This window comes from Lissotriton vulgaris, chromosome 8 (assembly GCF_964263255.1).
Source record: "Lissotriton vulgaris chromosome 8, aLisVul1.2, whole genome shotgun sequence".
NCBI lineage: Eukaryota > Metazoa > Chordata > Amphibia > Caudata > Salamandridae > Lissotriton > Lissotriton vulgaris.
Genome location: NC_141696.1, coordinates 688,760,249 through 688,785,959, shown reverse-complemented (window position 1 = coordinate 688,785,959; position 25,711 = coordinate 688,760,249). Strand labels below are relative to the sequence as shown.

General features: G+C 45.2%; 1 protein-coding gene across 2 annotated transcripts in view; it reads left to right on the top strand.

Moving 5' to 3' along the window:
• CNKSR2 (connector enhancer of kinase suppressor of Ras 2) overlaps window positions 1-25,229 on the top strand; it is a 1,783,347-nt gene extending 1,758,118 nt beyond the window's left edge. For both annotated transcript variants that reach the window (XM_086934554.1, XM_086934553.1), the window contains one exon: window positions 24,874-25,229. In XM_086934554.1, coding sequence (XP_086790680.1) covers window positions 24,874-25,092 — 219 coding nt within the window. In that variant the 3' untranslated portion in view covers window positions 25,093-25,229. The remainder of the gene's footprint in view (window positions 1-24,873) is intronic.
• Window positions 25,230-25,711: the final 482 nt, after the last annotated feature.

Here is a 25,711-nt window from a genome sequence, read left to right as displayed (position 1 = left end):
TGTTTAAATCTTATAAATCGTCGTACTGTTTGCATGGATTTGTGGCGGATAAAGACTAAAGAGCTCAGTTCAACGCCAGAGGAACATGCCTGGCTCGTAAGGCTGAGGGCTTAAGATAACCTCGTCCAATAGCAAATCTGCTTTTGACAACAGCAGTAACTTGACCTCTCCAGACGAAATTTTAATGTCACCCCTACATTCATTAGTATCAGAGTAGGCAAGTGTGTTTCATCTGGTTTCAAAGCAACATAAATGGTGTCAGGTGCTTTTCCCATACTTTACAGTCACAGCCACAATCTAGCATTACCTCTACGTCCCTCGTCCTCGACCCAGTCATCACTCATGAGGTATCCCACAAGACAGGAAACGCTTTTAGGCTCCACCCCCCTCCTGCCAGGTGCTATATCACTCCTAACCACTAGAAGCACATCCTGTTTTGTTTCCTGTCGGTGGTTTACTTGATGGGAGACGCTTGGTTGAGTGCCGGGCACTTACCTGCTTCGCTTGTCCTGTGGATTCCTCCTCTGCTGGGCTCTGGGAGGCTCCCGTGGACTGTCGTAGGAAGCTTTGGAGTTGGGGCGCTGGGCTTCCCTGTCTCCGCCTGGGCTCGGGAGACCTGTTTTGTATGGCTCTGTGGGTCTCCCTGTTCTTGTTGCCCGTTTTTGTTCATGCTGCAGTGACGGTTCGTGTTGTGCTTCTGGGCTCCGTTTTTCTTCTGCAGGCGGTGCTACTGGGGGCCGGTCATGCTGCAAAGTTTCTGGAGTGCGAAGGTAGGCGACTGGGGTTGTTGCGCTTGGCCGTCACTTGGGCGCGCTTCTACTCACTTTCCCACTCCTACGGTGTTCTTTCCTGACGGGCGCCTGGGTGGGCTCCGGCGCGCCTGTCTTTGTGGCGCTTCCCCTGCGGCGAGCTTGCTTGGCGTCCCACGCTGGCTGTTTGGCCGCGGGTTCGCTTTGGTGCCGCCCCTTCCTCTCATGGTTTCGATTCGGCCTCCGCTGTGATTGACCGACGGCTTGGTTACCAGGACCAGGGACGTAGAGTTGGCTGCTGGTAGTTTCCGCGTGGAGGATTGGTCGTTTTGAATTTCTTCCGCCCTCTGCGGTTCTTTCCTCCATGGGGGGCTAATTGGTTGGGTTTCTCCCCTTATATATTTGCTGGGAGGGTGTTTTTGGTTGTGTTTCCTGCTTCTACTGCTGCTGGTATTTTGTGAAGAAAACTTCTTATGGGGCAGCCCAGTATCCCTAAGAACCTGGGCAATACATTAATAGTTTCAACAGTGGTTCTGTCGGGTATGAACACAATTGCTTTAAATTCTGTACATGTCTTCAACTGTAATCATGACATAACCTTACTACTTATAATGCCACCTCGATTAAATCATTAAAGTGCAAATCCAAACAAAGGAAAGTGTCAGTAAAGGTTTTTAATTATTGAGTTACTTTTTCATTCATGATTTTGTTTGTTCTTTTCAACTGACACCTTAATATATGCATAGGGATTAAATACAAAATACGGCGCACCAATTCAAATCAATGAACAAAGTGACATAAAGTGAAGAAATTGTGACTCAGTGATATAACAATTAGTGATCTATATACAAGTGAATGAAGGGGAAGAAAAGTTAGAAAAGCCGGTTCCTGATTTAATGATACTCCAATCCAACACGCTATATTAGTTAGCTGTGGTGTGTTGGACGCGGTTAACTGGTCCATATGATATTCTGTCGACGTTTCGACCCTATAGACGCCTTATTTGTGGGTCTCAAGCGGGTCTTCTTCAGGACGGGGGCAGGGAAAGGAATATTGCGCATGTTGGTTCAATTAAAAATAAGACCATCAGGTTTGGATTTTGCACAGGATTTGCATTAAAAAGATAAAACTAATTTTGGGGGTAAAATTGTTTTAATTAATTACCAGATATCTTCGTAAGTCAGACACCTCAAGGTTCTGCTGGGTCAGGGTCTCCTCTTCTTTATTGATGAATCTATACGACAAGATCCAGTTGTCAAAATTATGCTAATTAAACATTACCGAAGAGTTTTAATTAGACCCCAGGGGTGTAGTCGACTCACCTATTTGGAGCAGAATTGACCTTTGGTAATTATCCAGATTCAATCATGTCTATTGGCGGCTTTCTTTCATTTTTTGATCGTATATAAATTGCTTCCAACGATCTGTAAGTTAAGGTTTGTGTGGGTCATTATTGGTATATTGTATTGAGCTTAGAGTGAGTATTGCAGTTGTTTATTTTGAACTCTCACTGTTAAACTCACCATTGAGTAGAGGTTTCAAATAGCTCCTCCGTTAGTGTAAGGCACGATTAATTGCCATGGTCTCACTACCAAGGTATCCGTGAAAGATTTCAGCAATCTAAAAATTAAATTAGAGGAAGGGTAGATAAATACTAGTACTTCGTTGCATGGCTAGGTTCCGGTTTTATTTGATCGATAAATACAATCTCAGTCCGCCACACTCACCGTAACTAAGAAATTATCATTTTCCCATCTGGGATTCAAAACAGTCACCGTCCGTTCGGCTCTAGTAATCCTTATGGGGCACTGTGTCTGCGAACGCGACTATATCTATTTCCGCGTTCTGTCTCGAGGACGTCATTGTTGCTAAGCAACCGAGCGTCGGTGTGCAATGACATCATGGCGTCCACCGTTGCTAAGCAATCCGGTAGCTAGACGTACGAATCTTCTGTGACTGTCCTGTTTGTTAGCGGTAAATGAAGTTGTATTTTCTAAAAAGAAATTGTATTTTCTAAAAAGAAGAAACATTGTGCAAAAGCGTCATAGCATGCACTGTTGTTAAACAATCTGTTAGTTAAACATATGATCCTTATGTGTCTGTCCCGTTTGTTACGGGCAAGAGAAGAAGTGCTTTCCAAGGAGGAAAAGGAAAGGGAAAGGAACATTTCTCTAAGGGAATTATCACATGGAGAAAGCAGTCAAGTGTAGTTACGTAATACATCATTTATCAGCTTGTTTACGATTGTATATTGTTAAGGAGCAAGTCAATCAAGGCAACGAACGATTGTTCCACAATACACCATTAACCAGCATGTTTACAGCTATATAATGTGACATTCAATCAGGGCAGCCTAGGATTGTTCCACAATATTTTATTTTGTGACCAGTGAAGGAACATTATGGGCAGGCACCATCGCAAGAGGAAGCATTCCTCTCCTGTACCTTCCTCTTCCCCTGTATCCAGAGGGGACTCAGCTGCTCCTGTGAAGCGTGCCAGGGGGGATGATGATTGGATAAAGTGCCTTACCCTGGAGACGCTGTCTGAGATGAAGGCATCTAAGAAGGCTGCTTGTGGTCTTTCTGGTGCTGCTGCCTTTTACTCGGATATTTCCTCCTCTGATGAGTCTGATGGGTCTTCTCTCGCTGCTGTTGAGCTTCAGGGTAAGTACATTTCCAGGGATCTCTTGCCTGATGTACTTTCCCATGTTCGGGTTAATTTGGGGTTTCCCGATGATTCTGCGCCCAGCACCAGTCAGGATGGGCTCTTGCCGCAGTTTAGGAAACCTGTTGCCTCTTCTCTGCCGGTGCACCCCTTTGTGTCAGATGTCCTGCTGAAGGAATGGAAGGACCCGGATCACATCGCTATGCCCAGGTTTATGTCCAAGCTTTATCCTTTGCTGGATATGGCGGACTCCTTGCCTGATTTTGTCCCGGTTGATTCCGTTGTGGCCAGTCATGTGGGGCGTCCTTCCATGGCGGATGATAACATACTGAGGGACGGTGTGGATAAGAAGATCGATTCGGCTTTAAAGAAGTTTTATGCTGCCTCTCACCTTGCTATTCGTTCTGGTGTTTATGGGGCCTATGTTGCCCAGTCTTTGCTGATTGATTTTAAAGCCCTGCTTTCTACAATGCAGGACGGTGGCAGCTGTCGGGAATTACTGTCCATGGAGCGCCAGTCGGAATTCCTTTCGGACATCGCCTTTGATTCAGTGAGGGCTTCTGCTATGTCCTGTGGTTCCTCTATTGCTGCCCATCGGAACCTGTTGCTGCGGAATTGGACGGATGCGGCTCAGCATTACCTGGTTTTGAGGTTGCCTTTCACTGGTACCCGTCTATTTGGTGACTCTCTTGAGGATAAGCTGCATAAGGTCTTTAAGGGGCCCAAGCATTCCTTGTCTTTCAGTCAGCTTCCGTCCCTTGGGGGTTCCTCCTTCGCCAGTGCCAGGTCTTTCCGCCAGCCTTCCAGGTTTCAGCAATCTTCCTTCAGGAGTCAGCGTGGCTCTGACCGGTCCTTTCCGCAGAAGTTTCAGAAGAATTCCCAGCGGGGTGCTGGGTCTGGCCTGCAGCGTTCCTGACTATGCCGTCCCAGAGGTCGGTCTCGCTGGTGGTCCACCTGTGGTTGGTGGGAGACTTCGCCTGTTTCTTCCTGCTTGGCAATTGACGCCCTCCGACAAATAGTTGCTGGAGGTTGTGTCTCGGGGTTACTGGATAGAGTTCCTGTCCCCTCCCCCGCCCTACGGGGTGGTGGTGACTTCGACTCCTCGGGATGCCTCCCGCCGTCTGGCCTTGCTGGAGGGTGTTCATTTTTTGGTCAGCAAGCATGCGGTTGTCCCTGTTCCGGAGGAGGAACTGGGGATGGGTGTCTACTCCATCATCTTTGTGGTGCCAAAGATCACAGTGGTTCTGAATGGTCATCAACCTTCGGGGTCTGAACTTGTTTGTGAAAAAGATCCCATTCAAGATGGAGACTCTCCAGAAGGTGATTCCGCTGATCCAGTCCGGGTAGGTGCTCTCCCCTCTCGATCTCCAGGACGCTTATCTTCACGTCCCCGTGGCTGTGGGGATCAGCGTTTCCTGCGCTTCTGCCTGGAGGGTCAGCACTGGCAGTTTTGCTTCCTTCCTTTTTGTCTTTGGTCCGCCCCCCCGGGTGTTCACCAAGGTGGTGGCTCCCTTGGTGGCACATCTCCATCTCCTGGGGGTGTCCGTGATCCCATATCTGGAAGACTGGTTGGTTCAGGCTCTGTCTCTGGAGGTCAAGTCTCGCCACCTTCTCTTGACCATGACTACGCTCAGGGATCACATGTTCTTGATCAACTTGCCTAAGTGCCACCTGGTGCCTGCCACCCGGAGAACCTTTATCGGAGCCGTGTTCGACAAGGTGTTCCTGCCGGACTCCCGGATTCATCGTCTTCAGTCGTTGTTGAGGAAGTTGTTGTCCCAGGCTGCGGCTCCGCTCCTGCAGTGGCTGGAGGTTCAGGGTCACATGGCTGCGTTTGTTTTCACCGTACCCTGGGCCAGGGTTCATCTGCGCCCTCTGCTGTGGCATATGCAGAGGTGGGTCCCCTTTCCTGTCTTGGACTATGCTGTTCCTGTGTCTCTGTTCATTGTAGCTGCTCTCCAGTGGTGGCTGGATTCTGCCCACCTTTCCAAGGGGTTGTGTATCCATCTGCCTCCTCCTCTGGTTTTGACCACGGATGCCAGCGCGTCCGGCTGGGGTGCGACTTTGGATCATTGGGTAGTACAGGCCCGTTGGCGTCACGCAGGTCGTCCAACTGGAGGGAGTTGTCTGCTGTGGAGAGGGCGCTTCACTTCTTCCTGCTTCATCTGAGGGGTTGCCATGTCCTGTTGAGATCGGACAACACGGCAAGAGTGGCCAACATCAATCACCAGGGCGGGACCCGCAGTTCTTTCCTGAATCTGGTGGCCTGCTCCATTTCAGATTGGGCAGAGCGGCATCTTCTGGCCCTATCTGCTCAGCACATTCGGGATGTGGACAACGTGGTGGCGGATTCGTTGAGCCGGAGGTTCCATTCGTCTCTGTCCCTGTGTCGGGCTCCCCGGACTTTTCGGTTGCTTTGCCAGAGGTTTAGGACTCCGGATCTGGATCTGTTTGCCTCCCGATGCAGTGCCTTGTTACCCCTGTTCTGCTCCAGGTTTCCGGAGGTGGTCGCCTGGGGGATGGATGCCTTGTCTCTCTGGTGGCCTCCTTGGCTTCTTTATGCCTTTCCTCTGATTCCTGCCTTCTTGCTGAAGGTTCAGCGGGAGGGGGCTCGGGTGGTGGCTATTCTTCCTCACTGGCCGAAGAGGTCTTGGTTTCCTCTGTTGCTGGGTCTAGCGGTGGGTCCTCCTTGGCTTCTGCCCCACTACCCCTCTCCTCTGAGATCCCCTCCCATCTGGTGAGCACTTCAAGGACTCTCATGCTACAGCCAGATCCTTGCCCATTATAGACTAATGGGGTAACCCACTCACTGTCCGCGGACCTGGGTATCATATAGTATAGAAAACAGATGGTCCTAGACTCTTTTGACATGCATCAAGTCAAAGACGTATATAATTCAATTAGAATTTGTTGCATGCATGAAATCAGCGCATGGTAACTATGCAAAACCAAGTCAGAACCAGCTGTAATGCTGGATTGGAAAAGTAAAGGAAACAATCCTCAGATAGGGAAACCAATCACCCTATTTGATCTTTCAGAGAACGATTACATCAACCCAGAGATGCCGGTTTGTCGCCTGTCAAGGTCCGGCCAGATCCTTAGGCCTCTCATTAACACCCATGGCCAGCCTACCTTTCACCTCTTTCGTGGCAGTGGGAGGGGTTTACAGCTGCGCCAACTGTATCCCAGCCACTGACCTGCATGGACTTGCCAAGTTGTGCGAGGACATGGACATAGCTCATTCCGACCTCGGAATGGAAGCCAGAAGTACTCTGCCACCCAGCCCTCGGCAGCTTACAAGCACTCCTAGTTTGAGACTGCAATGCCACTCTGCTCCGGTTGGAGGGGGAATCCATAACCATCTCCTCCACTGGAGGTCTATAACATCTGACAAAGTGGGTCTTGCAGATCATTCAGGAGGAAACCCTTGTTGTTTGCTGCCTGTTGCTGCTTTCTACGGACACTCTTTTTGGACCCTGTCAGCCCTTCACGACTTGCGGAACCCGCTTCGCGGGTCCCGCTGCGCCCCAGAGGTCGAGGGTAATCTGTGACACATCAGCGTGGGAGGACCAGGGCTGCGAGCGAGCGGGGCAGGACTTCCAATCCCAGAAGTCCCTGCACACCGCGCCTCTGACCAGCTGGCCGCTCTCCCTGGCCATCACCACGCCCCGCCTTTAATCCTATGGACTTCCTACTTAAGTGAAGGTAACTACCCGCTACGCGGGAGCGTGCGGGAGCGTCCCGGGAGAAGCCCGGGACAAGGGCGGGACCGTCTGTGGCCGTCCGGGGCCTGAGGAGGCCGGGCTGGGCCCTACTATTAACATTTTCTACCTGACCACCTATTCTTGACCCTTATTATTTGGTAAATTTAATCTTGTGACTGCTCGTGTCTAAAGTGTTGTTAAAATATTGAGGCCTGAGTGGCATTGCTGATGAAGTATTAAGGTTGGTCATTGTATTGCTAGTTGTATATTTTTTAAAGGAATATCAAAAATGCCCCTAAGGTCTGGTAAGGAGAGGGAAGTTCAGGTCTCAACCTCTAATGGTACTTTTACTGGTACAATTGATCAGTTTTTTAAGCGTTCCACTGCTATATTAGAGAAGGAGATCGCCCTGGTTGAAAAACGCCTCTCACTTGATATTATTACTGGTAAGCGGTCTTCGCTAGGTAAAATTAATGAGGCTGTCTCCCCTGTCCCACTTTCGACGTTGAATTCGGATAGTAATGCCGAAGTATTATTGGTAACTGCTCCTGAGAACCATACAGTTGAACTAGTGGATTCTTACCAGGAAGGCGCCTTTAATACCGCACATGATAATTTGCAAAATAGCGGGACTATTTGTTTAGATCAGTCCAGGGATAATACTGGTCTTTCAGACTCACCAAACCTTAACATTAGTACTGAACTATTGGATTCCCCCTCTCATCCACAACAAACACCCACTCACAACCCTGGGAAACGCAAGAGGGTAGACTCACCGGTCATAGAGAAACAAACTGAGGGGTTGGGAAATGCCTCATCCTCCCCCCCACAGCTACCCAATATTAACGCTATTGTCCAGCAAGGGGGAGGTGAGACTATGATTAGCATTACAGAAGAGATATTTTTGGCTAAAATTGAGTTGCTATTCAAATCGTTACTCCTACCTCTTTTTGAAAGGACAAGGTTACTAAATACTAAAATGGATTCTATAGATTCGCTAGTGAAGGACAATATAGCAACTTCTGACAGAATCCTCGCCAGTTTAGCAATTGCTGGTTTGACCACTCCCGTCCCGACTATTCTGAAGCCCAATATTAAGACAAATGATAAAGCGGGGGTTAATAATTTACAAGTGGGACCCTCTATAGCCAAGGCCCCGCAAGCAAAAACTGTACCCGATCCTAAGAAAGTAGCTTCTACAGTGAACCCTGCAAGGCAAAATCCTGTTAAAAACCAACAGGTTCCGAAAAATTCAACTTCTGTTAGGAGCAAAAATATTAGTCATCAGTCCATTGCCAAACCCATCCCAAAGAAACAGTGTGTGAACCTTCCACCGGAGTCAGTACCCTATACAATTGTTTTAACTGGTGTGGCCCCGCTTGTAGATGGCAAGAGAGAAACTCACAAGGATCTCTACAATAAGGTTACATTCTGGCTTAATAAAAACCGGCCACTACCTCCTAATTTAAATCCTGAGATACTTAATGTAAGGAGGGTGGATTGGATTGGCTATGGTAAGAAAGATCTTGAGGGGGATTGTGTGGTGGTTAGCTTCAGAGAGCCCTGGGTTGCCGAATACATTTGCAGGGAACCAAGATTCGGTAGAGTTGGGGATGTACAAACTCTACTACTGCATTATTTTTATCCAGCTCTATTTACAAATAGATCCCACACCCCGTTTCATCATTCCAGAAGGGACAGGACCGGAGGGAGATTCAATTTTGACACCCCACTTTATCCAATGTTCTATCCCCACCTTGCGAACCGGTTTGCTCCCCTTTCCGGCCTGGAGGGTGTGGATTGACATGATATAGTACAACCGATTAATGGGTGTTCTAGTGCTGTAGTAACGTGTTCTTTAAAAAATGAGTGTGTCCCTGGGGCAGAGACCGTCCCTGTGTTCAGCGTTAATCCACAGAGGGTGGAAACAAGGGAAGCACTCTTGTCAGGTATCCCTAGACTGACGATCACTAAGGCTGTCGTTAACCCAACCATTAAGATGGTAGAGAAAACAATTCACACCCTCGTAGTCTTGTCTTGGAATATAGCGGGCTTAAAGGGGAAAGTGTCAGAGGCTGATTGGGGCTCCTTTATGGATTTACATGATGTTATTATCCTGCAGGAAAGCTGGTCAACCGACGCTATTTATCGGGTCGGTTATCTTAATTACCACAAACCAGCTAGTAAGGGACCGAAGGGTCGCCCCTCAGGAGGCCTAGTTATTTGGATTAGACAATCATTAGCCATTACCATCACGGAAATCCCTACTCTGAGCAATGATATCCTAGCGTTGAAATTAACCGGTAAAAATAACCAGGACTTTTTTCTGTTTAATATATATGCTAGAGGGTCACCAGGTGGGAAGCCTGCGGGAGTGGTAGCTGAACTTGACTCCCTACTGAATAACATTAGCAGTGACAAATGTGTTATGGTGGCAGGCGACTTCAACTGCTGCTTTGAACCGTTTCCTAATCTTGATGGTGGGGGTTATGGGGATATTGATCAGATTTGGAATATTCCTCCTTTGTCTATCCCTCCAATCAAAAAAGTAACGGAGGCAGCCATGCAGTGGTTGGGTCTTTGCCTGGAATGGGACTTGCGTGCAGCGAATGGTAGGACCAAATCAGACCAGATGGGTAAAGTTACATTCGATAACTCCCTTAACTCGAGCCGCATTTACTATTTTTTGATAAAGATAGAGTTTTGGAAAATACTGGTGGATATGGAAATAGTCACTAGATCTGAGAGTGATCATAACCCCTTGATAATAAAACTTTTTGTGGATGAGGGTCTTCACATGAACCCTGCAACTAATATTGACACAGCAGATGCTGGTCTCACAAATGATTGTAGGAGGGTAAGATGGGCTGGGCTCCAAGACAATACTGCCATTATTAGCAGGATTGCCATGGAGGTCCTAGCGGCTACAAGACAGATGGTACCCATACTTGAGGCTGGAACTCCACTTGATCAGATTGGGACAATTCATGAGTCACTTTTTAGTAAACTAAAATCTTTTTTTATCAAACCTGTGAAAGGAGGAAAAAATGTCCCAGCAGAATCTAGGTTGAAATGGTATGATAAGTCATGTAGTATTGCCCACAGCTCCCTGTTAAAGGCCATTAAATCTAAATCATGCCCGGATATAAGGATAGCCAGGGTGAATTATAAGAAAGCACTAAAAGAGGCAAAAATTAAATGGGATGACCAGCGTTGGTTAGATTTATACCAGGCAAGTACCTCTTCTAACCAACAGAAATTTTGGGAGGTTGTGAAATGGGGTGGGGCGGGAGAATTACATATTCCAGTAAACCATGTTTCGGCAGAGCAATGGGTCAAGCACTACGAGGCACAGTTCAGCCACACGGAACGGATCTCCCATACTACTATTAGGGAAGATGCCAGTGTGCAGTCTGGGGTGGCCTCACTTGATCACATTGTTTTTACTGAAACTGAAGCTATTTCTGCTCTTAAACAAGTGCAGAATGGCAAAGCCCCTGGCATGGACTGCATCCCTGCGGACCTCTTCAAATATGATCAAACACACTGGGTCCCGTATATATTAATTTTAGCAAATGCTATAGCTAGAGGGACCAGGATCCCAAATTCCTGGAAAGGGGCCGAAATTTTGCCAGTGCACAAAAAAGGGGATAGATCTGATGCGGGAAACTATCGCCCCATCAGCCTCATCGACGCCCTACAAAAAGTAATAGCTAGAATGCTGTTAGGGAAAATCCACTCGTGGATGACGGAAGTAGATATTCTGTCTCCAATGCAGGCGGGTTTTAGAGCACACATTAGCACAGTTGATCAGATATTAAGATTCGTCATGATTTATTGGAAAACTGTGCTTTTGAGAGATGGGAAGATCTTCGCTGCATTTGTGGATCTCAAATCAGCGTTTGATCTGGTCCCCAGAGAGAAGATGTGGGCAGCACTGAGAAGGATGGGGGTCCCTAGTGCTCTATTAGAGCTTACCATCAGGATGCACGAGGGTAACTTTGCAAGAGTCAGATGGGGTCACCAGGGCCAGGTTACCGACTCCTTCCCCGTAACTCGCGGTGTGAGGCAGGGTTGTGTCCTGGCCCCTACCCTATTTGTACTCTTCATCAACCAGGTGGTAAAGTTTCTCTCAGATACCCCCACCGATGCTCCTTCATTGGGTGGGTCCAAATTCCCTCTTTTAATTTTTGCAGACGATACCCTCATATTGGCCAAGACGCAGAAGGGTTTACAGGTAGCAATAAATAAATTCATGGACTTTTGTACTATGAATGATCTTGAGATCAATATTAATAAAACCAAGTTCATGGTCCTAACTAAGAAAAAGCCACTGAGGGGACATGTTTTAATGAATGGGTCTAAACTGGAGCAGGTTGATGTAATGACATATCTTGGTGTTACCTTGGATTATAGGCTACAATGGAAAGATCAAGTAGCGGCGCTTTGTCTGAAATTTGCCCGTCTGACTGGTTGTCTAGTTAAAGAGCAGCGGTGTTCCCTGACTAAAAGAGTACTGCCCGCACTTAAAATTTATAGTGCTAAAATCAGTTCAGCCATACTATATGGGGCCGACATTTGGGGTTGTGTGGACCTGTCTGTCCTGGATAGGATACAGAATAAATTCCTCCGAAACCTAGTTAGTCTCCCCCCCTCAACACCAGTTCTTCCACTCCTGATGGACATGGGCATGCATACCATTAAACACCAGGCCCTCTATAGGATGGTGGCATTATGGAGACGTATTTGGTCCACCCCGGAGTTGGCCATGTTTGCCCGGGAATTACAGGATGTGAGAACGCAACAAGGGGCAGGTGGTATACCTTGGCTAAAGCTAATTAAGAACACTCTTACTGAAATGGGTCTCCCCTTGCTTTGGTCGGAGCCGGGATCTCACACCTTCCCTACTAAGAATGAATTCAAACTTCTCTTCTGGTCCATGGTAAAAACGGAACATGTGGCATTTTCTGAGAAAATGAATTTGACAGGCCAGTTCTTGCTCCACAAAGTAGTACCTAATAAAGAAGTATATTGGGATGTTATCCTTAAAACATTAGACAGGAAACTATACCATCAGTTCCGTGTAGGTACTCTGCCGCTGAGGGCTTTTACTAGCGGCTGGCAGAGGTCAGAGTCAAGTTTCTGTCCCTGTTGTACTGTTTGTAAGGAAACAATTGGCCACTTTTTATTTGTTTGTTCTGCTTATTGTGAACCACGTAATAAGTGGCTGAAACCTATATGTACTAGACTTAACACTCGAGTGAGTAGCGAAGCACTGTATATCCTGAGAACCAACACATCTGAATGGCTAACCATAGGATTGGCCAAATTCCTTGGGTGGGCTTGGTTGATAAGGATAAAATCAATCAGTCAGCTCATAGTATCTTGACCTAAATAAACCTGTATACTGTGTTACCCCACTGGTTTTTCTGGCCTACGATTTTATCAGTATTGAAGATCTGCTAATTTTTATATGCTCAAATGTTTTAAAATTCCCCCTGACGTCTTTATAAGTATGTTTAATGGAGATTTTTAATTAGATTTGTTTTGTCTTTACCTTAATTGCCTTGTTTCTTCTTTTTTGATTTGGTTAGTATATGTATTTAAATATTTATGATCTTATGACTTCGTTGTACTAATTGTATCTAAAGTAATTTTGTGTATGTGTGTGTCTTTTATGATGAAAAATCGAAATAAAGACGTTAAAAACTGAACTGAAACTGAGGACTAGTCTCTGCCATTCTTTTCCTCTTTCTATTCCTCCACTTCAAGATGGCTGGTGGAGGATCATCTAACTTTACTCCAAGAGAAAGTTCCAGCTCTCCTGGCGAAGGGGGCTATAGAGAGGGTTCAGATTTCACAAGTAGGCAGTGGTTGCTATTCCCGCAACTTTTTGATTCTGAAGAAGAACAATAGGTTGTTCCCATTTAAGATATTTGGACCATCAATCTCTTCCTGAAAAAAGAGAAGTTCAAGATGCTCACATTGGCTCAGGTCTTGTCTGCCCTAGACCAAGGTGGTGGGTTGGTAGTGTTGGATTTGCAGGGTGCATATTTTCACATTCCCATCCTGCCAGGCCACAGATGTTACTACAAGCATTTTTAGTTTACAGTGCTACCTTTTGGCCTTACCAGCACACCTCAGGTGTTCACCAAGGTGATTGCAGTGATTACAGCTCATCTGCACAGTTAAGGGTTTCAGTCTTTTACTACCTTCACGAATGGCTGTTGTATGCATCCTCGCCCCAGGCTGTCGTCTCCCATCTCCAAACTACGGCAGACATCCTGCATTTGCTGGGGTTCTCAATAAACACCTGCTGACTCCTTCTACGATGCTCCCTGTCATCTGAACTGTTCTGGACACAGTGCAGTTTCAGGCTTAAACTTGTGAGCAGCGAGTCCATAATATTTAGGTGATGATACCGATGTTTCAGCCTCTATCCTGGGTTTCGGTAGCCTGACACTGAAGCTGCGGGGTCTCATGGCCTCCTGCATCCTGTTGATAAAACAGGCCAGATGGCATATGCTGCACATGCGGGCTCTGCAGTAGGACCTAAAGTTCCAGTGGACGTAGCATCAGGGGAAACTATCCGAAATGGTCAAGTTCTCAGCGGGAACTGCCAAAGACCTGCAGTGGTGGTTGACAAACCGTGATTGGGTCAGAGGCAGACCCCTTTCTCTTCCCTAACCAGATCTTACAGTAGTGATAGCTGCGTAACTCCTGGGATGGGGTGACCATATGGGAGAGCTGGAGATCGGGGGACACTGGTCTCCAGTGGAGTCGGGACTCTACATCACTTTGTTGGAGCTTCAGGTGATCCAGTTGGCATTGAAGGCATTTATTCCTTTTGTCAAGGGAACGTTAGTGCAGGTGTTCAAGGACAACACCACCGCAATTTGGTACTGCATCAAGCAGAGCAGGGTGAGGTCATGGACCATTTGTCAAGAGGCTCTTCATCTCTGTACATGGCTGGAAAAGCAGGCCATAACCCTGGTGGTTCAACGCCTGGCAGGCTCTCTAAAGACCAGGACAGTCAAACTCAGCCATCGATGCCTAGTGGATCACGAGTGGCGTCTCCATTTGAAGGCAGCGCAAGGTGTCTTTCAACAGTAAAGAGAGCCATGGTTAGATCTGTTCGCCTACGAAGAGAACGTGCAATGTCAGCAGTTTTGTGTGCTGGTGATCCAAGATGGTGGTTGCTCTGTGATGCTTTTTGTCGTGAGTGAATCTCAGGCCTACTGTATGCCTTTCCACCCATACCACTTCTGTCGAGGGTTCTCAAAACGATCAAGAACGACTGGGCTCAAGTCATTCTTGTGGCTCTGGACAGAGCAAGGAGAGTCTGGTATCATGATCTTCTAAAAATGAGCATCGATCTTCCGATCAGGCATCCCCTTTGGGAGGATTTTCTGTTGTAGCATCATGGCAGGGTCCTCCACCCGAACCTCTCAAGTCTCTGCCTCCATGCATGGAGATCGAGTGGCACAGTTGATAGCTTTCAACCTTCCTCATGAAGTATGTGAGGTAATTTTGGCTGCCAGGCGGCCCTTCACTAAGACGGTGTACACCTGCCGTTGGCAAAAGTTTGTGAAATATTGTACAGTAATGTTCATTGACCCACTTTCTGCTTCTCTTTCTACAATTTTTTTCATTCTTACCCTTGCCCAGCAGGGCTCTGCAATCAGTACTCTCAAGGGTTATCTTTCTGCTCTGTTCACTTTCTTGCGGCTGCCAGACCAACCCTCTTTGTTTAAATCTCCTATTGTAAATAGATTCTTAAAAGGGCTTGTACATATGTTACCACCAATGCATTTTTCATGTCACAGTGGGACCTTAATCTGGTTCTCACTTTTGTTATGTGCAATTCTTTAGAGCCTTCGCATAATTGTCCCCTTCTGGCTGCTTACCATCAAAACACCTTTTCTGGTGGCAATAATATTGGCTTGGAGGGTGAGTGAGTTTCAGGCATTGCTATCCAAGCCTCCCTATAAGATGATCTTTGGAGATAAAGTGATGCTTCACACCTGGGCTTTATTTTTGCCAAAGGTGGTGACCCCATTCCATATGAGTCAATCAATTACGCTGTCCACGTTTTTTGCTACCTTTAATCCCTCTAAGGAAGAAGAGCATCTCCACTGTCTGGAACCAAAAATAGCATTTTTGTTCTACCTTGACCACACAAAAGAGTTCCGGTGGACAATCAACTATTTGTGGGGTATGTAGGAGCTAAAAAAGGTTAGGAAGTGCAGGAATTGACTATTTCTCGCTGGGTCGTTCTCTGCATTAAGATACCAAACACCCTGGCTAAAAAGCAGCCCACTGAGGGCTTACAAGCTCATTCACAAGGGGGAAGGCTGCAACCACGGCATCAGTTTGGAGTGTCCCAGTCCTGGACATCAGCCAGGCTGCAACACGGGCAACTTTTGACATGTTTGACGAGTACTACTGCCTGTACACTCAGGTCCGCAGGGATGGGCATTTTGCCCATTCAGTCCTGCAGGACTTCATACCATGAGAAATCAGTCTGCAGTCCACTGCCAGGATGGTGTGGCTTCTGTAACGCATTATTTGGTAGAGACAGTATCTAGCTGCACATTCCTTTGAGAACCATCCATGCCCCCTTTTCTGTGGTTTCATTTGTAAGGGCTAAGGTTGTTCCCTTTTTCAAGGCACTAGTTATGACACAAACTCAAGTCAGTCACTTCATGGCTCTGCACTTCTGACATGTAAAAATGAAAAGTATTGATGTCCCCATTCCTGGGTTGCACCTATATAGGTGACTGCGATATCATAACTGACTCTAACAACGCCGACGAATTCACATGGAGCTGAATGGAGCCACTCGATGGCACATACAGGGGTACTGCACTCGCAAAGTTTCTGGATCAAGTCTGACGCATGTGAAATTCAAAGGTAAGGAATCTGCAGCTAGATATTGTCTGTGCCAGACAATGCATTACCAGAGGTAAGCAGCTTGTTCGTCTGAAGCTAGCCGCAACTCATGTCTTTCTGTAGCATCTAAACCAGGGGTCTCCAACCTTTTGTGTAGTGAGAGCTACTTCTGGTCAGTGAAAATCATCGTGAGCTACCAAACCCCAAGCAACTCGCGCATTTTTCCGAGAGACCTCCCATGCTCAGTTTCATTGCCATTAAGGTTAAAAAAACTATTTTCTTGAGAGCCCACTATAATGTGGTTTGAACGCAATACTTAAAGTTCCCTAGAAACACTGAAAGGATTTACTTTGGATTTGTGTTGTGTTGTCAAACCACTTTACAAAATTTCACAATAATAGCTTGAAAATCAAGACCTTTTAATAGCTGTCACTGAAATAGTCATTGTAATGCAGCTCAATTAACAAACAAACAGGAAAAGCAATCCTACCTTCAGTGTGGAACTGTAGGATGTCCTCTAAGGCTGTGTAATCTGGTAGCCTGGCGGGGGCAGTTCCAAATCACTTAATCTCCCAGTGCCTAACAAAAAGTAATGTGTCCGTTTGTAACGTAAATGGTGCTCATGTAAAGCACTATGATACCTTCGGTTCTAGTTTGCGCTATAAAACTGCACACAAAAAGAAAATGACAGTTCCCCTTGAAAAGTACATTCCCCAGGGCCCAGCCTGAAGAACATCACTGCTGTTCAAGACAAGCTGGCATACTATTGCAGCCATATAGGAAGATGATGGGTACTGGGCAGCATGTGTGAGCCTTGGCTCCTGGCCCATAGCTGGAAATGTAATAAATAGGTAGGGTCATGGCATGCCACATTACTGACATGTGGGCTGTACGTTAAGAAGACTCACAGACACAACAGTGAGACAACAAAATAAAGCATACGCCACAATAGTGACAACACAAGGCGTGAAAGAGGAGGCCACTGCTTGTCAGAATGGGAAAGAAAAGAGGCCCTGGCACCAAATTAGAAGTGCACGTCTGAGGCTTAATCCTATCTTGTGTGGAAAGTGTAGGAGTGTAAAAACATGAGATGGTGAGAAAAGGTGTTAGGACAGGCTCTACTGCTGAACACACATGAGCAATCGAAGAATGCAACAATTGTCCCATGAGACTCACTTATCACAGTACATCTCATACTTACGAGGTCCACAACGTCGTAATGGGATCATTGATCACTTATCAAATAATACCAAAAATGAGAACAGAACAATTCTCTCTTAGTTTCCACAAATAACTAACTTACTAGGAACGCAGTGCAATATGTCATGATAATGCAGATGACACACTGCTCAAACGGTGGACATATACAAAAATGACACTGTACAAAGGCCCACATTGTTTGTAAGATTATCTGAAACAAATATGATAATTAGATAGTTAATTAAATAGCGCTACACACAAGGACACTTTCAGTTTTTATGGCTCTTTTTTTCCATTTCTTTTTTTTCATTTAAGGTACAGGGAGATTAAGTGATTTGGCCAGAATCACAGGATGTCGGAAAGTAGAAAGATGTATGTGCCCAGCCGTGAGAGCTTGGTCAACCCCTGCCACCAGAGCCCGACGGTGAGGGTGCACAGCTCTTCGGTGCCCTCCCAATGAACGACAGAAAGTCTGCCGCTATCAAAGCTCTTCCATTTCTGCCCAGTGCTCTGACGCCCGTTTCAAGGAGCAGGGGGAATGTTGAAGCGAAGGAGGGAGCGGAAGCACAGGATTAAAGGGTTGGTCGGACAATCATATATATTCCTACAGCCAGCGTCTCATCCCCGGCCTGCACAAACACAAACCTATCCCTTGGACAGGTTCTGTGACCTTGGATGCTCGGAGTGCAGGCGGGTGGATTACATAGGTTTGTGAGGCTGAAGAGCAGGATTGAAGCCTATATGTGTTGCTTTGCTAGTTTGCTGTATTACCCAGTTCCGGAATCTTGTGAAGATTATAAGAAGCAAACGCAGGGAGACAGCCTTAGGTCATCGCTAACAGAGATTCGCTGTGGGGCTGGGCTCACCTGGGTAGGGTCAGCCTATAGGTGGCTGGAACGCACGGTGCCAGTCACAGCCCCGGATCTCCAAGTACAGGCACATAACCACAATGCATATGACTGTACAGATCTGCTAGCTAAGTTACCGGAATAGTGCAAACTGGTGTGTCTTAGCCTCGGTACATCAGAGGACTTTGAAAGAAGATGACCAACCGCTTCTCTGTCCCTCAGTAAAAGACCCTGCATGCTGGACGGAGGCTTACACATGACTGCATGCACTATTGCAGGGTCTTTAGCAGGCTTGGCCTTTAGTGTCGTATTTCAAGACCCCAAGCCGGATGTGCGCCCACGGCTTACCTGCTGCTCTGGGATTTTATTTATGCGTTTTTATATAGCTTGGACTTTACCCGAAGGTGTCGGAGCGCTTCACAATAGGAACAGAGCTGATACATGAAAACATTACAAGTGAACAAATTACAAAAGCAAAAGTTATATTACATGAGATAACGCATTGGCGGTGAACAGAGACCCTCACAATAAAAAGAGAAAGCGTGCCACCTTCTGGTGTGGAAGGACACGCATGGGGACTGCAGGTGGAGGGAGGGAGTATTTGGACCGGACTAACTGGGCACCTGCTGACATGGCCTGCATCCCGTCTGAGCCCTCCCGCTCCTATCCTCTTACAAATAAATAAAAGAAAAAAGTAGTTTGGCTTGGGAGATGAGGCGGGCTAGTGGCTAATTAGGTAACTGCAGAATTAAGTTAAAAGAATTCTGATCCAGGCTGCCCCCCCTTGACCACGTATCGTGTGATCCTCAGCAAGTCGCCTTTTTAGGAGGATAAGTAGACAAATAAACCAAATGAAGAACTTATACTAAATTAAATGTTTCCATTCTGTTCACAGTAGTCGAATACATCACGAAACATAAAAACGATAAGGGTGCAAACACAAAGATAAAGATTATACAAGGTAGGCTGTTTAGCAATGCTTTTGCAAACAAGTTCCCGAGCTCTTAAAGAAAAGATAAAAATCCTGACAATGATACTTTACATTATAAAGAAACACACGATCTAGAAAGTGAATACTAGAGCACGCGACCGGCAAGGATTCAGGTACAGGTTTTGTCATTTTGCGAACGGTAGAGAGGTGATTGACAAGAAATATACCCAAATACTAAAATAGAATTCCATTCTCTCTTTTTTTACATATATCCTGTAGATAAATAAAAGAGACAGAGCCCTGATGAGAACTCATAAAGTGACAGGAATGGGTTTGAAACGCGTCGGCTTTTGAATCAGGAATGCATTAATTTGCAGTACATTTAATGACTTTGACAAATTGAAATGCATTAATTTGCTGCTTGTTGAATAATAGTATCTAAATGTTTACTTTGTCCTTTGTTTAGTTAGAGATCATTTATATGAGTCTAATTGTTGATCAAAATTAATACGTGTCTATATATGTAATGTCAATTTATGTGGTGTTTATATATGTAATGTGGAATGTAATTTGTTTTGAAAATTTATGTTGAAATTGTTGAATGTATCTAAGTGTCTTTTTTTGTACCTAAAACTTTTCGAATATAATGAACTAAAAAAGCAAAAAGGTATTAAGTAAATATGCTAAACAGACCATATAGTAATTCTGGTTTGTTTTCCTCAATTGGGAGGTGTCAAGTAAGGTGAAGTTGGCAATTATTTTTGTACACAATTTATTGATGGTCCAGCCGACTTCATGGCCAAGTACCTAACTCCTTAGTGTAAGAAAGAAAAAAAAAAGTCAGGTGGAAATGGCAGGTCAAGGGTGGCCTGGCAAAGACACAGTCAAAGTCTCTATAGCGGCATACTACTAAATGGCCTTGAAGAGGGTCCAGAATGACTTCCCACAGCTGCTTGCAACTGGTAAATGCACCCATGGGGCCCTCAAAGGCATCATTAAGGATTGTGGGGTCCTGTACATCAACATGGATAAACTATTTGAGCTGCCACTTTGTGCTTCCCTGCTGTGCTCTCCTCAGCGCATATGCTAACTCCATCACTTAATGCATGCACTGTGATGAACCTGTTTTAGCTAAATCATGCACCAAGTCCTGACTTGAGCCAGATGCACCCAATATGGATCCATAATAGAGCAATGCACCCAATTGATAATCCATCCCTAAGTACAAAATTAACAAACACTTTGTGAATGCCATACTCTGTGGAAATTCCAATCTGTTGCAACTTTCCCTCTCACACAAAGGGGGATATTTGCAGTACAATGGCGGATATTTGCAGTACAATGGCGGAGCGTGGCGTTAAGCCAAAATTGCTAACGCTGCACTCCGTAATTCTGAAATGGAGGCATGAGCCGTATTTACAAGAATGTGGTGCACCACTGCCTTTCCCCTAGTGCTGGTGCTAAATTTAGCTGCCTAGGCCAACTCAGGCATCATTGCACCAGAGTGCAAGGGTGCATTTGTTGCAGGGAATGATTGTTCATGTGCAGGAAGGGACACCTTCTTGAACAATCACTAGTTGCGGTTCTCTGTTTCTATGTGTGCTGCAGAATGCCTTGTAACCCTCGTAAATAGGGAGCAGAGTCAAAAAGCAATGGGTGTAGTGGCGGAATGCGAGCCCCTTTCACACTAAGTGTTGTGTGAAAGTGAGGGTGTTAAGCCCCATTAATGTTAACGCCGCCTTGTAAAAAAAGCAGAGGGTTTATGTCAACCGGAACTTCACAAAAAGTGACGTTCCAGTGGCGACGAGCTCTTGTAAATATGCCCCATAGTCTTTGCCGACCTGCACAGAGTCTTAAGACAATAGTCAGTCATTGTTCCAGTCTTTCAGACCTCAAGTAATAGATGTTTTCTGCAAATTGCATTCTGGATGACAACACAACGCCCAACTATGGTCTGCATTAGACTCCTGCAGTGTGCTCACCAGGCTCCAACTGTATTACTCTTTGAACTGTAAAAAGCTAAACCTGTCGCTTTAGAAATCACAAAGAGAGAAATGTAGAAAAAAAATACGTATGGAGTTTCCTTCTTCCCACATAAGTCTCACTATCATTCAATATCAGAGGGTACTACTACACTACATTTTATGGTGACATGCCTGAGGGGATTATCTTCCCAGTCACGTAGGCAGGCGTTCACATGCAAATTATATTAATTAACTTCCACTGACGCTCACTAAAGATGAACTTTCAGTGTGCCAGAAAATCCAATGTATATAATATTTGTAAATATTCAATTAACGTCCACACTTGAAAAGATTCAAGTAGTGAATGTATACATACCGCAAGCCCAACTGTAGACTGTAGTTTAGTTAAACATTGGTTTACAAAAGTGGTCCACTCTGAGCACTCCACTACCTTAAGCATTTCAATGGGGTTTGTGAAGAGTTTGAACAGTTTATGAATAAATCATAGGTGAGCGCTTTTTGGGAAATGTTGACATCTAATTGAGGAAGCAAGACGTCAAGGGATAATTTTAGCAAGTTCCAAAACAAGAAGTGGCCAGAACTCTATAATCCTCAGTGTACAGTAATCTATTAAACAAACCCACCGTTCTTGATATATTACATCAGAAGTCTTCAAACCTTAGTCGGCCGAGCCCCACCATCTAAACTTTGGTTTGGCCTATTTCCAGCACTGATCAGTGCATACTTGGAACAGAAAAAAAATACATAGAAAGCATTTTTAATTGTGTTCTAAGGCTGCCTGAATGATCTATGACTTATAATTAAAGGGAACAAAGATTTAAACGTCACATTACAAAGGAATATATACTATTTTATTTATAACCCTATTTAGTGTCAAGACAAGGCCTTTGCAGGCTCTTTAAACAGCACATGGCTGGCATTTTTATTTTGGTAACCCATCTTTATATTCCTTTTCATGAAATGCATTCTCACATTAAGGCAGTAAAATGTAAAATGTAAGGAATAGGCAGAGTGGGGGCACAGGGAGTACTGGAACCAGAAAACAAACAGCATCTTTAATCAGTTTACAAAGGTATGTAAATATGCACATGGGGGCAGATTTACAAGCCCCTTGCGACATTTTTGCATCACTTTTTCCATGTTAAAAGTGACGCAAAGTGGTGCAAGAGGCTTGTAAATAAGCCCCATGGTTTTTGCCAGGCGCACAACACCCATGGGCTCAAAAGGCTTCAGCATCCTAAGCCCCCCACCCCACCCCCCCACCCATCGTGTGTGTCAGCCCGGGCTGAGGCAACTTCCCGGGCACACACACAGACCGTTTTGGAGCTGGCAGCCGCACAAGTACTTCACAGGTCTTTAATAGACCATTTACACGTTAATGAGGCTTTGTTGTTTTCCAGCCTTTAGAGCCCCTGCATCTCCGTGACCATGAGAATTAGCCCACCCCCTCTCCGAAATCGTCGTGACTGCCTCTGGCCTTTAAAGACCTGTGACTCTTGACACCGTCAACCGAGCCCACAGCAGCTGCAGCAGCCCGGGCTGAGAGGCACGTCTCGCGCCTGGAAGCAACAGTGTGGTGTGAAGTGCGCGCCCCCCCTGAAGGGATGCGGTGCCCCCCCAGAGGGCCCGCCCCACAGTTTGAAGACCTATGTATTACATGATACCACCAACAAAAGATGGAAGATTTGAAATATTCAGTATTTCTGGCAATTGCAATACTGAAATGAACTCATGTTGCAGTGTGCAAGCAGGGAAGAATAAGAGGTGGCACCTACTGGGGAATGTCAATAGGGATACCAGTGTTTGAGTAAGTAACCAGGTGTACACCCAAGAGAGATCCCATTAGTGTAGGATGTGGATGAAATGTCCCTACCCCTTTAATATCACCTATCCTAAAATGCTTTAAGAATGTGTCTGTATGCAATGGATCGGCTTGATATAAAGACCTTTATTGCGCTGACCATGTGCTTGTGGCATGACCCTAGAAGGTTGAGACTGGTTTGCATTGGTTCATTGACTGAGGAACCAAAGGAGTTCAAAGTAGGGTTTGGAGAAAGGAGGTTACCAGGATCACCAGTGCTGTCAGAATTCCCTGATGGAGTGCCTTTTCCACATAAAGTACAGAATATCAAAGCCACTCAAAGTGATACATGCGTGACTCAGGGCTCTCATAAATATTTATGAAACCATGCAAAGCCTCCCTGCGTGGCTTTGAGTGGCCTCATAAATCATGAGTGAGGCGACGCGCCGCAAATAGCTGCATCACCTTACTCAGCGCTCTGGAGGAGTTCCATGGCTGCTGTGGTGGGGTTTCCCACACAACACCCATGGAATTTGATGCTGCCCCAGATTTACAAAAACATGTAAACCTGGGGAAGCACCAAATGCATATGGCTCCCGAGCTTAGGCGTAAGAAAGAAAAATACCGTAATTTCTACTTGTTTTTCTCTCTAACCGTGTGTGCTGCATTCTATCGCACACATAGAAAAAGAAAAACACCTCTTAAGATTGTTTTGGTGAAGGTTGGGTCCCCTTCTTGCACAAAAAGAATACTGCCTGCACCGTGGGCACGCTTGTACCATGGTGCAAGGGTGCCTACGTTGGCGCTAGGCTGCCGATATGGCGCAAGCGCAGACTGAAAGGTCAAGAATGCACTGTATTGCTTAAATACAGTGCATTCCTGCACTTTCACTTTGGCATAGGCATGCCCTATGCCAAAATGCCATAAATAACCCCGAGTGCCATGATGATGTGTTACAACACAAAGCTTTGAAAGAAGGCATGGTGTGATGATGCAAGTGCAATCAATCGACAACACACAGGTTTTGGTTTCATCAGTTGTGATTGGTTGTATGATTAATGCCACTGATGCATTGATACAACCACCCTTTCTCTCCTTGAGGCGCAGCAATGGGATGATGAGTTATATATTTCTAGTCAGCATTTGCACAATTGCCTTAATTGAAGATACAACTTTTCCTTCTTTGGTACGAATGGCAGGTCTGAGGTTCATAAGTTCAAATTTGTAACAATTACCAAATTGACTTGTACCAGGTTAGTGTAATTAGGTGCAGAAATAACCTGTACAAATAACATTTTCGAGTGACATAAGGTGTGTTTTTGAATTCAGTGTATACTTTGATAGGAAACATGGCCAGACTGGGGAACCACTAATAGTCCTGGAAAAATGCTTAAACCAGCCCCAATCATTTTGTCTCCTTTTTCATGTGGCTATTTTATTTCTCTCCTTCTTTACTCTCGCTCTTCTCCGTCTCTGTTCGCTTTATCTCTACTTCCCCTCTCCCACTCACTCCTTCTGCTCTCTTGAGGCCACCTTTGCCTGCCTCAATTATTCTGGGTTTTCAAAACCTGTCTTCAAGGGCTCCCGCCCACTGGAAAAAATGCCTGGTGTAATAAAAGGCCTGTCCTGCCCTTATAGCAAACAATGTGAAATAACGCACTCACAAACATGTTAATCCATTTTGTCTGTGGTAATACACCACATTTCACATTTTGTAAGGACATTGGTACCAACTAAATCTGATGGTAGAAAACGGGTGCCGCGTCAAACATATAATTATTAAAGGTGGGAAGGTGAGAGGGTGTGGCGTAACGTCTAGAGCTGCTGACTTTGGAACTGTGATTGGGGCAAATCATGTTATCTCCCCATACATCAAAAATGAATATGAAGTTGTGTAACGTGACCATTGCTCATGTAAACCGCTCCAATGCCGTCAGGTTGAGTTTACACTATTTAAAAACTGCAAAACAAAATGTACCCACACTGCAAATGTAGGATGATGGTGTAATAAAATATACATTAGTCTAGATCGACAAAATAGTTGGACCAAGCCTACATTTTGTAATAATTCCCTTTCTCCTCTTCCTTTTTTTCGACAGGCCAGAGAAGGAGAACTAGCCATTATCGACAGAGTTCTGGAGAATCCCGGTTTGACTTCTAAAGACTTTCAAGAATGGAAAAATACATATTTTGAACTTTTCTTGGTTATCTGCCACAGCAATTTGTTGGATGACTCTGCACACGACTCCTCTTCCGACGTGGAAGCACTTATACCCTCCTTAACACACTCACACTCTTTCATTGAAACGCATGTATAAATGTCTTTTCCTTGGTGCACACGCTTGCCGCTCTTGACCCAAGTGTATAAGGTAGTTTTTGGATTGCTGTATGGGAGCTCTGGTAAAACGATTTTCCTAATTGTTGCTGAATTGTGACGTAAGTCTTCTTTGGTCCTGATGCAGTTGTCTCTATTGATGCTACCAGTGCACTGCTGTGTTTCAATTTTGTGCAGGCAATATAAAATGTGATATTAAACAGTTGACTTTATATATATATATATATATATATATATATATATATATATATATATATATATATATATACACACACACAAAAAAAGTATATGGATAAAGATATATATATAGATATATATACTTGGAAGCTAGTGACCTTCAGGGAATAAACTATAAAAGAGAGCAGCAATTTAATGTAGAAACTTTCTTGAGTCTCCATGCCTTGAAATATAATTTTGTATTATATATTATCAACATCAGACCCTATTTTGGGTGATGGGGGCACTGTTTTAAGGTTGGGTACTGGGAGAATAAAAGCATTTGTATATTTGTTGAAATGCTGTAAGAGTTTTTTTAAACATAATGGCAAATGCTAAATGATGCAATTATATTTTTGATGATGTATATTACTATACGCTAAAAA